Source organism: Harpia harpyja, chromosome 10, assembly GCF_026419915.1.
Source record: "Harpia harpyja isolate bHarHar1 chromosome 10, bHarHar1 primary haplotype, whole genome shotgun sequence".
NCBI classification, from domain to species: Eukaryota; Metazoa; Chordata; class Aves; order Accipitriformes; family Accipitridae; genus Harpia; species Harpia harpyja.
In genome coordinates, this window is record NC_068949.1 from 28462868 (window position 1) to 28475482 (window position 12615).

The following is a 12615-nucleotide window of genomic DNA, read 5'->3' on the forward strand; positions in this document are numbered from 1 at the left end:
TATGTTTCCCAATGCAGAATTTATAATGTAAGCTTTGAAATTAAAGTCACAAGTTTGAAACACCAATAGAGGTCATATGATAAGACTGTTCAGAACTGATCCATCTTGTCATCGGAACCAGAAAACTGCAAGATGGATTTTACCAGCATCTCCAAACTATAAAAATGGAAACTTCTAAAACTAGCAAGAAGCGGGACTGGAAAAACAACAACAACAACACCCCCCCAAACCAACCAACCAAACAAAAACCCCCACCAAACAGAAAATTAGTGGTTTGCATCATCTTATTCTAAAATGGAGCTGGCATTTTACAAAATGTCCAAGGCCCATGCACAGAGTAGTCAGGTCTGTATTAGAATTTGAAACATCAACACACAAAAAATCCAAAAGAAAAAGAAAGTGACTGTTACTTTAGAGTGCACTAAGTATTAAGTTACGTTTTAAATGACAGAACTTTTAAGATTTTTATCAGCAGAGTGTCATTTGGAGGCAGTTAAGAGAAATACCATAACTTACTAAAAAAGCCCCATCAAGATAAACTAGAGCAGTCAAGAACCTACACAGGACAAGAGCAAGACGAACTCAAAGGCTGTGAATTTTACGGAGAATAACATATTTGTACACAAGCCTTTTGAGTAAAGAAACATATAGTCATGTCCCAAAATTTCCTGCTGAAAAAACAAGAGGAGAGACAATAACCTTAAAACTATCATTTTATTTTAATTAAGGAAACAAACTTAATTTACAAAGAAAAAATAGTAGTGTTCTTCAACTTTTGTGCTTCCCTCAGAGACAAATACTGTATATTCTTGCTTACTACACTTCCACTGAGTAAATATGGAAAACTTTTTGTACTCTACTAAACAGATTTAAGGGAGTGCATTGGAATTTTTCAATAATATTGCGGAAAAGTCACATTCACAGAGATCTTGAAGATGATATATTGAAATTGCAATTGAAAACCATTCACCACAGGAACAACTATCTATTTATTTTGTTTTTAGATCTAGTTGCCTTACCAATTCTAAACCTAATTTTAAACTTCCCCAGCATACCAATTTTATCAGTTGCCCCAAAGGACCACAAACTGAGATCAAGGCACTACTAACTGAAACTTCTGTAAAGTGAGTCAAAAGCTCAATATTTCTTAAAATCAGATTAAAGAGTTGCTGTGTGAAAAAAACAAGATCTGTGGAATACCTTCTTCATCCATAATGATGTGGTAGATTTTAAACAGAAATTATCAAACAAATAGGGTTGTGAGAACGGTGAGAAAGCAAGCAGCTGACAGTTCAGTATCAAATATATATTTTGATGGGTTTTTTTGCCAGATCCATGGTACCTCTGGTAAGTACTGATTTGCAGTTGGTAAAATCCAGTGCTTCATTTTGACATTGTTCCAGAACAATGCAGAACGCCAAAACCAAATCACCATCGCTTGTATCTGTTTCAATATCTTTCCATACAGACATGGGTAGAACCAAATTATATAAATTAGGAAGTTTTCCTATTTGCTTCCTTTATGTCTTAGGGTTTATTTGAATGCTTGGAAGGGCTGCATGACTGTCTCAGTGAGACTTAGTAACCTAAATAACGAATCAACTCTGTCTTCCCCACCGTTCAGAAGAAAGCTTATAGTAAGGTCAGAAAACAAATCCAAGACTTTCAGGGCAAAAAGCTCAATCTGAAGACCATGCTCTTTCTTTAGTCCTTCCCACAGTAGATTCAAGAAGATTCAGAAACCACCTTAGCAGATTGATTTATTGAATTATTTTCATTGTATGGCAGGTTTGGGGTTTTTTTGTAATACATATTGTGGAAGACGACTTGCAAAAACACCAGTTCTAACAATTCCCCGTTAGACCACAGTCACTTGAAGCAGCTGGAAACTTTCTCCAGAGACACATATCAAAATCCAAATGCACAGGCCATGGTAACAGAGCTGTATAAAATGTGTGATGATCTTATCTCTTACTTAAAGATCTAGGTAGTTCAGTTTAAATGCATGGCCCCCACTAGGTGTTTTGGAGAGCAATGGAGAAACCATGCCTCCCCCCTGTGCTTCCTCAGCTAAGACTTTAAACCCTCCGTAACTCTTTCCAGCCAATTTTGTCTGTTTAGAGCAGATTCCGCAGTTCCTTCCTCTCACAACTATACTTCTTGTCAACTTGTGTTATCCATGGCTCAGGAGACAGATAAATAGGATACAGAGCCTTTCACCTCTAGGTCATCAGTTCAAACGTAGCCCATGTTCATAGGCACCAAAAGTTGCTATCAATAGATGGCTTCTTGGACTCCAGTAAACCTCCATTCCATCTGCATAAACCAGTATGTATTCCACACCCAAAATCCTGCATTATCTTAAAAGGTGTCTGCCATGGAGAAAAGGAAATGGAATTCCAATCTTTATCCTAAAACAACTGTCCCCCAAAAATACAGAATATCCACACTTTCATCTTCCCTTCCTTTAAACATTAGAAATGCTATGTTACTCACAGTGCAAGACTGTAAGACAACAGAATAACAAAAATATATTCTGAAAGGCTGCAAGCAGAGAAAGTCAAAAGAAAAGAGGTCTTTTTAAAAATGACCAGTGAAAGCTTTGCTGCATTAACAAACCTCAGTGAAGGTTTATGAGAAAAATTATCTTTGCCTAAAATAAACATTCCTCATTGTTTTTGTTAAGACAGGGATTGTGAATGCTCCTCTCTGACTCTTCCAGGAAAGCTTCACAGCAAAACTTAGGAACATAAGTTTTGAAATTCCTTGTATCTGCACACATCAGCTATCAGGTCTTTGCACTGACACTATGGGTGTCTGCTATTGCTCAATCACTTAGTGATAAAGGCCAGGATACACTCACTCTTTGGATTTGTGGCCTGCTAAGCCACAAGGAAATTACCATTTGAATTACCTGCAAGTTTCACAGGATAGCCACCTCTAGGCTGTATTATAGGGAATTTTAACTCACAGACAAAGTAGTAACTGTAGCATAGCTAATGAAAGAGATACCTGAGCTGGAGCAGTAGCCTGCAGCAGAGTCTAAACCTTCTGCACTCCATGTGATTTCAAGGTATGGTACATCAAAGCCATGGCATCTCCCCTCTCCCTTACATCTTTTTATGGTAAGACAATGACATGTCCAAACCCCTCAATTCAGTATATCATCCTTTAACTTTTAAGACTTCCTGTCTGGCAACTCCTTCCTCAGGAAAATTATCAGATCTGAATCTCTTAAATAATAGAAATTTAGTTTTAGATTTAAAGAGTACTGATGATTTCTCAGAAAGCACATCAACCATCAGTGGACTCTACAAAACTCCTAGCAAACATGGAGTCAAAAATGCTAAAAGGCATCTGCAATTTTACCTCACCTAAGTGATCTCTCCGTGATCCACATTAGGAACTGTAACTTCCCTTGCAATTCTAAAGCCGGGATGCTGCTTGTCTTGCCTAATAGAGTAAGGGAATGGCAGAATGCAGGCCTTAATTCCAGTGTTTTTGTATTTTCAACATGCTAAACATAGCGTGCTCTACAGACCACCTTGCAGACGGAAGCAGTGCGATTCAGACAGCACACCCTGCAGTCTGTTCTCTGACCAGAGCAGCAACAGCACTGGACTGTTTACATCTTTCTGCTGAGCTGCTCCAAGAGCACTGCAACAACATGCTGCCAGCTACTCTAAGCAGATATCAAATCAGTGTCCTGTTCAGAGGAAATAGCGTATAGTAGTCAACCTGATAAGATCTACCACACTGGTTCACATCTAGCAAGTTTTGATTGTTAATAAGAGACAGCATAGTGCCATAACTATTAGGTTATTCTTAAAGCTCTTCTATTTCTGCAGCAGACCTCCCAGACAGCATGTGTGCACAGGTATCAAGTAGGACATATACCACTGTCAAAGATGCATCAGATTTGCTGCAATGCTGATTGATCTGATGTGTACAGTAGATCTCATGCATTTTGGGCATGTCTGTACACAGGCTTTAGAGCCGATTTACTCATACACAGTGGCCTTTGTTGAGGATTTTCAGATGTCCAGTGGTATGGCAGGAGGTGTTGGTTAGCCAGACAACAGAAATCCAGACAAACAGTCCAAAAGTAAATCTAGATTACATAGTAGTCCTGTAGACACCTTACTATGCCTAGCTAGTTCCAAATGGAAACAGGTCCAGACAGACTTGTTAGCAGAAGCTTGCTGCAGTAGTGCCAGGTGCACAAAGAGGCAATGACAATGATCATGAATCCCGCAAAGGAAGACACAGAGCAATCGGTGTGACTGAGGCTGTATGAAAAGCAGGCAGGGATGAAGGTGGCAATGATGCTGTAGAAATCAGGAAAAGAGCAGCAGTGGTACTCCTGCGGTGGGTGTACATGAGGTACAAGGCGGCAGCAGCAGCCCCAGTGGGATAGGATGACAGCTACAGGGGGCAGGGGCAGCCAAGCTGTCACACAGAGAGAACTGGGAATGCTGGGGTTACAGCAGCAGTAAGTGGCTCTCTGAGAAGATGGAAAGCGAAGACACAACAGAGGAAGGAGCAACTCGTCATGTACCAGTTCAAAACCATTATTCTAGACATTTATTTTTAATTATGGTTTTAATTTTTTTTTAACAAGTCAGTTTGTCACAGAGGGAAAACAACCCCAACACCAGCACATTTTCTGCACTTCATTCTTGTAGCCCCATGCACACAAAAGGTTAGCACAGAGATACCAGATAAGTCTAAAGAAAGGTATATGAAGTGAAATGTCCTTTTTTCTTGGATTATGAATTCAATTCAAATACATTATGACAGATTAATCAGGTATTAAGGTACTGTGAAGTATCTTTACTCCCTAAGGATCTTATGATTCTTGCTTCTTAAACTGTTTTAAGTATTAAAAAAATAATACACTTCACATTTTATAATCGTAATTTCACTGCATGTTATGCTTATTTAAGTAAACATTATTTTTCATGGCAATCACTAAGCTCCTAGAAGTCTTTATATTTAATATAACATTTGTTCACTTGCAGTGACATTCTTGAAACACAGACAAGGTATTATGAAAAGACGACTACACATACCAAGCTACAGGACTTAGAATACTTACATGTCTACATCAGTGTTTGCTATTCTATCAGTTTACTTACAAATGTTATATTTTACTCATAGAAATAAGTTCACTCACCTTTTTACATTCATCTGTTCTTTTAGTTTGCTGTACATTTCCAGCACTGCATAAAAACAAGCAGATTAACCCATGGATCTTATTGTGGCTTTAGTTAATAAAAGAGGAAAATATATACTGTAAAGGACAAAATAAACCATAGAAAAGGATATGCTAAATTTACCTTATTTAATTCCTACTGTAACATAAATGTGATAAAACTAGCAAAAAAAAAATAATTCTAGAACGCAGCTAAGAAAAAAGAACTGAACTCTTAACAGCCTTTAAATGAAAAAGAATTAAGATGAAATGTAACAGTAGACGCTATATATATCAAGCATATTCATTCACTTACTACATACCATAACTTTATCTGCATTACCACCCTATGACCTGTCTCCATTAAATGGCAACAGTACCACCTACTGTACTCATAACAAGTCAACAACAAGACTTTGCAAAGAAAAATTCTCAAATCTGTTTACGCCAATATCACAAACAGGATGAAACCCTTATAGAGCTGTGTGCAATCCTACAATATGACCCTTCTGAAACATCATTTAGAGCTCTTATGCTTTATAAAAAAAAAAAAAAGCCTGTAAAGACACAGAGCTGAAAGTACAACGTTGAAACAGAATCATTAGTATTTTCACTAGAATTCAAACAGTAAAACCCACCCTCTTAAGCAACAAATTCATTGTTTATCATATTAAAATATTATTTCATTTAAAGCTGTATGTGGCTACGTTGTTTGCATCATTTATATCTGTCTCACTGGCTTCTCACAAAGTGTCATAATTGCTTTATGTCAAGTATTGTAAAAGAGATGGAACCTACGTGTTGACATTGTTTTAAAGCCCACTTATTTTTGTGTTGAACTGGATGTTACAGGACCACAACTTAAAAAATAAAATTCTTTTCCATTTTGGCTACTGTGACTTACTGTATTTAATTTGCCATCGTATTTAGCTATAGGTCACTCACCTGGAAGACACAACTGTAGTTTTTCCACAACTGTTGTAATATTCCGTTGCTGAACTCTACATCGGATGATTTCCTCTGTTTGGGCTATCACCTTAGAGATTTAAAAAAAAAAAAAAAAAGAAAGAAAGAAAAAAAAAAAGAAAATCACAATTAAATTATGCAAATAAATTTAATTTGCTACAAATATTCATAATGCCCATATAGGAAGCACCACTTTCTCACCTCTTTCCCAGCATCCTGAAGCCTTCGGTTGGTATCAGTAACTTGGACCTTAAAAATAATTTCACCTTTGTTAGACAAATATGCATATATTGCCCTGATGTGACTGCTCACCCTTGTAATCAGATCATGCTTCATGAGAAACTTAGAACAAAGAAATGCAAATTCAAATTAACTCTACAGCTTGAACTTGAACTTTTGATCGCAAAGGGCTTTTGTTAACTTCAATTACTTATGACAGTTCTTTCTAACAGATTCTGTGGCAAACTTCTCAAATTTACTTGGGATTTTTGAACTTTCCTTGTTTCTGTAGGTCTGTCAAACAATTCAAATCATTGACCCAATTGACCACTGGTCCCTTTTTGATAACCTCAATGAGCTCTATGGGCCCTTCATTGTCTGTAAGAAATGGTGATTGCATTTTATGGTAATTAAACATTCATACTTTGCTGAATGCAAACACTGGGTGGTTGATTAACATCAAACGTGGAAATCTCCAAACCACAGCAACATTTTAATGCTGCAGGTGCAGGCAAAGCTCGACCTCAGATTTTCCCACATAGTAAGTGACTCATTAGGTCATCATAATAAGGAAGCACATTCTAGTTTATTAAAAATCTCATTAATTTCTGAACAAAGATGCTCAATGACCTCATTGATGCTGTATTTGGTCTCTTGTTATCTGAATATCCTTTATATAATGCTCTTCTAATCATAACCTCTGATGAACTATGCTCATTCTGTCTGGTGTGCATATTTTGCTCTCAAAAGTGTAAAGAGAGCTAAAAGGGACGGATCTCATAATTCACTATTCTGCATTCTGGTTTGGGAGTAAATCTTAGTTCTCATTTTTAATGAAAACTACTAACTCCACCTACTCTCCTACTCATTACAAAGTAAAGAAAATTTATTTCTCATTAATAACTGCAGTATTTTTATTTTTCTAATCAAGATTTTAAATTTTTCTAAGGTCTGACATATAAACGCATGGTTAGAAAAAGACCTATGTAAGAAATATTGGTTTTGCCATTTGTTGTTCACTACCTTCTGAGAAAGCCTTTAAAAAGGGCAAAATAATTTTAGTAACATTTGCTGAAAACATACATTAAAAAAAAAAAAAGAGAACTAGACCTAATAAAATACTCAGCTTTGTAAATGTAAACTACTGGATCAGGCAACAGCTCTAATTACAAATCTTAAATAATCCACTTTTAAAAAATTGTTGTATACATCAGAGTGTATGTGATAATCACTAAATTCTTATTCTTCAGTAGAAGAGTCAAGTTCCTTCTTTTAAATTCAAAGACAATAAAATATAAAACTCAAAAAAACTAGTTCCTTACCTTTAATTTTTCTGCATCAGCCCTAACTTTAAGAAGTTCTGTAATAGCATCCACAAAGCCCTGATGGTGAAAATTGCACATCTTTTCTATCTCCCTGTCATGGTTACGTATGCAGGCATCTAGTTTTTCCATAAACCTCTGATGTGCATTTGGTTGGTCATCATATACAGACCTGTTAAATACAAATAAGAAAATCAAAGTTTACTTTTTCCCCCAGCTAAAAATAGTATGCAAGGATCTTTATTGAAATCTCTCTCTTAAAAAGAAAATAAAAGCACACAAACTTGATGTTACGGTGGCATCATTTGTGATCCACTCCACCAAAATCATCATTAAAAGAAAGACATGGCGCAAAACTGAGAACTGAACCCAGCCCTTATGGCATTAATCCAGGTGCTTAACCAGTTACATCATGGTTGACCTGAGCCTCACTGGTCTGTTATTTATGCCCTAATACTATGGGTACAAAAGAATCAGTTTCTCCAACCACCTCAAATAGCACGGATCGCTTTTCCATCAAATTCCACTCTTTGCTAAATATAAAGAAGTGAAAACATACAAATTTGCTTTCCTGGTATTCCTGACACCAGACTTATCCAACTAAATCAGGGTTGGATGCTTCCAGCCATAGCGACCGGAGCACTGTGTGGCAGCAGCCGGCCCCCCCAGCGGAAGGCAATCCCCACTGCTCCCTGCCTCCTCCGGCCCACGCTCAATGTCTCCCAGAGCAAAACGATGACATGCACATGCCTAAGGCTGCTATCTCAATGGGATCTAACTTTCAGGAATGGCTAAAATCAGGTCTTTTGGTTTATTTTACTAATTGTTTGAATAGTACACTTATAAACCTCAAGCAGGAAACATGACTCCTAGAGAAATTACCAGCGTAGCTTGTTGAGTTGAGTCAGAAATAGAAAGCTGCAAGGAAAAATGCTCAAGCATGAGAATGAGCAAAGGAGGTGGGGCCATTTATAGCTTTAGACTTTAGCAGAGGAAGCAAGAAAAGAGGTATTACAGAGAACTGTACTGGAAATCAAAGGTATAAAGTCTCCCAAGAAATGTAAGGCACAGGCAGTTCCAAAATTTTATTAATAACCTGATATAGCAACAACAGCAAAGACAGGTAATTTTTGAAGCAGCTTTTCAGATAGAATGAGAGCGGCAATACGAGGATGATATAGTCATACATATATAAACAGGTTTCTACTGCAAAGTACAAAAGCTCAAAAACATCAGGAGATCAAAAATCTTTAAACTGCTTTTTTTAGCCTCTAATTTCCTTTCATAATTACAAAGTTTTCTACAGAAATCTGTAAGGAGAAGCTGCTTTTAAAAAAAAAAAATTTAAAAAAAAATCCTTAAGATGGGGGATGGGGCAGGAAAAGCTGAAGTTCCAACGGTCTCAAAGTTGCTTGTAGAAGTACAGTCTTAAGTTCAAGATCCAGGCAACAGTGAGTCAAAGCCTCTAAAACTCTTGAGGAGAGAGAAAGTACTTCTCACCCAGTCTTCTTGGAGAAGTATGACTTCCCATATTCTTCAAGATCCTCTTTTCTAACCAGACAACTGTGCTCTGCCAAGATCTGGGGTCATCATCCCCCATTCAACAAACCTATAGCTGAGTGTCTGACAAGAACTTGACCTTTCAAGGAAGAAAAGGGTATAGAAGAGATTGAAAAGACTCTTGTAACTAGATTCTTCATCCTTTTTGAGTTCCTTTTGACCTTGGACGATATACTCAGAGAAGCAACTGAAGTTAGAGAAATGAGAAAGGTAATAAGCTGTCCTACATGCCAAAGGAAGAAAGCCAATTCCCGATAGCCTGCTTGCTATAGGTATTTTCTCAGGGAAAAATCTATTCAATAAAATACTTCTAGAATATCCCCCTTTAGCTTATGATAGGAAAATAAGGCTACGGTACTGAAAGGCAGGCCCTTTCCTCCAAAGTGCACCAAGGGAAAAATGTAAGATTGTTGACCCATGAAGTGGTTCACAAAGGGAAAAATACCCCTCACCCTCTCCACCACCGCAGTTTGAAATAACAGCTGGAAGGAGCAAATGTATGACAGTCAGTCTCTCCTCTCGAGGTTCCTGTCAGGCTGCCTGAAAGAGACCCCTCAAGGCTGCCCAGGACAACTGAGGTTTAAAGGGCTATCGTGGAAGATCATGAGTGAGCCACACCTGTCAGTGGGAAACACCTGAACCCAGAACCTGGTGCTGGCTGGAGGGAGAAGCAGCAACCTGGCCTGGGAGGAAATAAAGGTGCAAGACACATAGTCAGCATTAAGTGATCTCTCATTAGGCAACCTAACATTCTGCATCTGAAAACATAGTGGGAAACATGTAGACAGTATCACTGCTACCTGTAAAGAAATGGGAAAGGGGTGAGAAGAAGATTCAAGAACTGATGTTGTAGTGCTCCAAAATACACAGTACAAGCTGGTGACGTGAGTGCTGCTCTGTCTCTATAAGAAAAGGGTCAGAGATGTTGGAACCTACAGGATGGACACAGAGGGACATCCACAGGTCTCCAGAGTACCATTCCTGGAGAAGAAATAAAAATATTAGGAGGACCAGAGGCATCAGATAGTGCCTTCACAGATATCAGGCATGCATGAGCTTCCTCTGAATGGGCTGGACTCGCCATCTATACTGCACTGGATGCTAAAGCAAAAACCAGAAAAAAAGTTCAATTTATTACTACTTCCTCGAGCCTTTTATTTAAGGGTGGAAGGTGTCTACAAGTTCAGGTCTCCTTCCAGTGTTCTCAAAGGGAAGTGAGAAAGGTGTATCATTATCACAAAGATAGGAGACTTCCATCTATCACTATGGACTCATAACTGTAAGCTGTGTAACATAACCGTAAGTGAAAACAGTAGTAAAACACACACAGACCAAATATACCTAAAATGAGAACAAGACTGTAAAAAGATGGTGCAAGAGGAACTCCATATTTGAGTTTGTACCACCAAACTTTCTTTGGTGGTAGCAATGCACTGTCTTTTTGGACTTAGTTATTGCCTGATGATTTTGGGGTATCCAGTAGCTGCAGTTCAGCATGGCTGTCTTGATACCTTTTTATCAATTTCAGATCTGTCAACAATGGCAGACATGCTGTTAAAATACTGAGAGAAGGAAATAATTTGTCATCAGGAGATTTCTCTTTAAAATGTTGTCAAACAATTCCAGACAACATAGCCAGAAATCCTGGAAGCACATACGATATAGCATAGGCAATACAGTATTCACTGTTATAAAAATCAGTATTTATTATTTTTTCTCAGTATTAAAGCTACTTATACTTCAGTTTAATGAAAATAAATAAAGTAATGATTGATAATTCTCAGTGGTATTATCACAATATTTAATTCAAAATCATACAGGGAATAAATGTTTAAAATTGGGAAGGAAGAAATCAATACTGTGTACATCCTGACACACTACCTTAACCACAACATTACCCCACCTTATTAAAATAATAGTTACTATTTTATGTTCTACATTGTCCTGTTTCCTGCAGGGATACTAATAAAATGGTGATCTGTGATCTAAACCAGTATTTTGACAGAGCTCCTTAAGATTCACTAGTGGTATAAATTCCATATTAATTACATATGTAGACAGCTCCATCTTGTGGGAACAATACAAATCAACCCTCTTCAGTACACTAGTGAAAAAAATCCTGAGACAGAACTGCTTACCTTTAAAGAAAAAAATCATCACAGTATTTAAAAGAAATTCACACTTTGTATCACAACTCTCTGATCTAGGTGAGAAGTAAGAAGGCGAATTAAACAAGTTCACTAACTTCCTTAAGACGGTGTACTCTTAGGACACTATACACATGCTATTTCAGAGGCTTCAGAAGGAAGTCTGACCTAAAGCACTGGCCTTTTTGAAAGTGTAAGTGTACTTGAGAGAGCCATGCCATCTCTGGCCATGGACAGAAATTAGGCTTTTTCTCAAAACTGCAAACACAACTGCAGCGATGCACACCTAATTGACCCATTATGGAACATCATACATAGTACAGTATGGTTTAGTTCTGATACTGAAGCTTATTTTCCATACATACATTTCAAAAATTACCTATATTACCTAAATAAAGTAATTTCTACCTTTGAATTATTATCTGAAGGTGTACATTTCAACAGATTATGGCACTGCAAGCAATTATGATAGCAATTCTGCACTTTTCAGAGTTAAACTACCAGGCAGACAAATCACCATATTGCAACATCTTGGAGAGAGACATGGAATCCTGAAAGCATCCTACAGCTAATTCTTTTAAATTACGAGACAAACTTAACAGAATTTACAATGCACACACACACAGAGCTCTGTTGGGAAGACAGTGAGGAAATGGTAACCCTTCCAGACACATTTCTTCAGGAGATGACTATTACATGCACTTACGTCTACTCCAAAAATCTCTCTCACTTTAAGTTGCTTCACATACATCAGTGGGAAGTGTCATAAAAAGGGGCAAACATGCCTAGGCTATCAAGAGAAATTGTACATGTGTAATATATAGTTCTTTCAATTTTTGTTTACATTTATACTCCTCTGAATGAAGAATCCCAAGGATCCTCTTCAGCTGTATGGACCCCTGAAGTGGATGCTGGTGATCTGAAATATAGCACAAACCTGAACTGAGCCAAACTGAAAGACCTGATCAGTTTATATTACAATTGCTTTCAACCTCTGATCTATACAGCTATAGAAACCTACAGACTGCTAGTTGCTGATTCACACCATGAAACTCTGAAGAGCAAGCTTTTTCTCAGTATGAGTCTTCAAACTGAAAAAAAAAAGGGGGGGGGGAGAAAATCACTGATGTTGGAGACAGAAGTCTGTACTTGATTTTGGCACACACAAAAAAATACGCAACATACCATCTTAATTTTCAATCTGGAA

The 12615-nt window shown here is 37.5% G+C and overlaps 1 protein-coding gene across 4 annotated transcripts in view; it reads right to left on the reverse strand.

The window, feature by feature from the left end:
* The window catches only part of EXOC6 (exocyst complex component 6), a 99694-nt gene that overhangs the window by 70503 nt on the left and 16576 nt on the right, over window positions 1-12615 (reverse strand). For all 4 annotated transcript variants that reach the window (XM_052798290.1, XM_052798291.1, XM_052798292.1 and 1 more), the window contains exons 2-5: window positions 7702-7873; window positions 6362-6409; window positions 6140-6230; window positions 5177-5222 (exon numbers count right to left, since the gene is read on the reverse strand). In XM_052798290.1, coding sequence (XP_052654250.1) covers window positions 5177-5222; window positions 6140-6230; window positions 6362-6409; window positions 7702-7873 — 357 coding nt within the window. The remainder of the gene's footprint in view (window positions 1-5176; window positions 5223-6139; window positions 6231-6361; window positions 6410-7701; window positions 7874-12615) is intronic.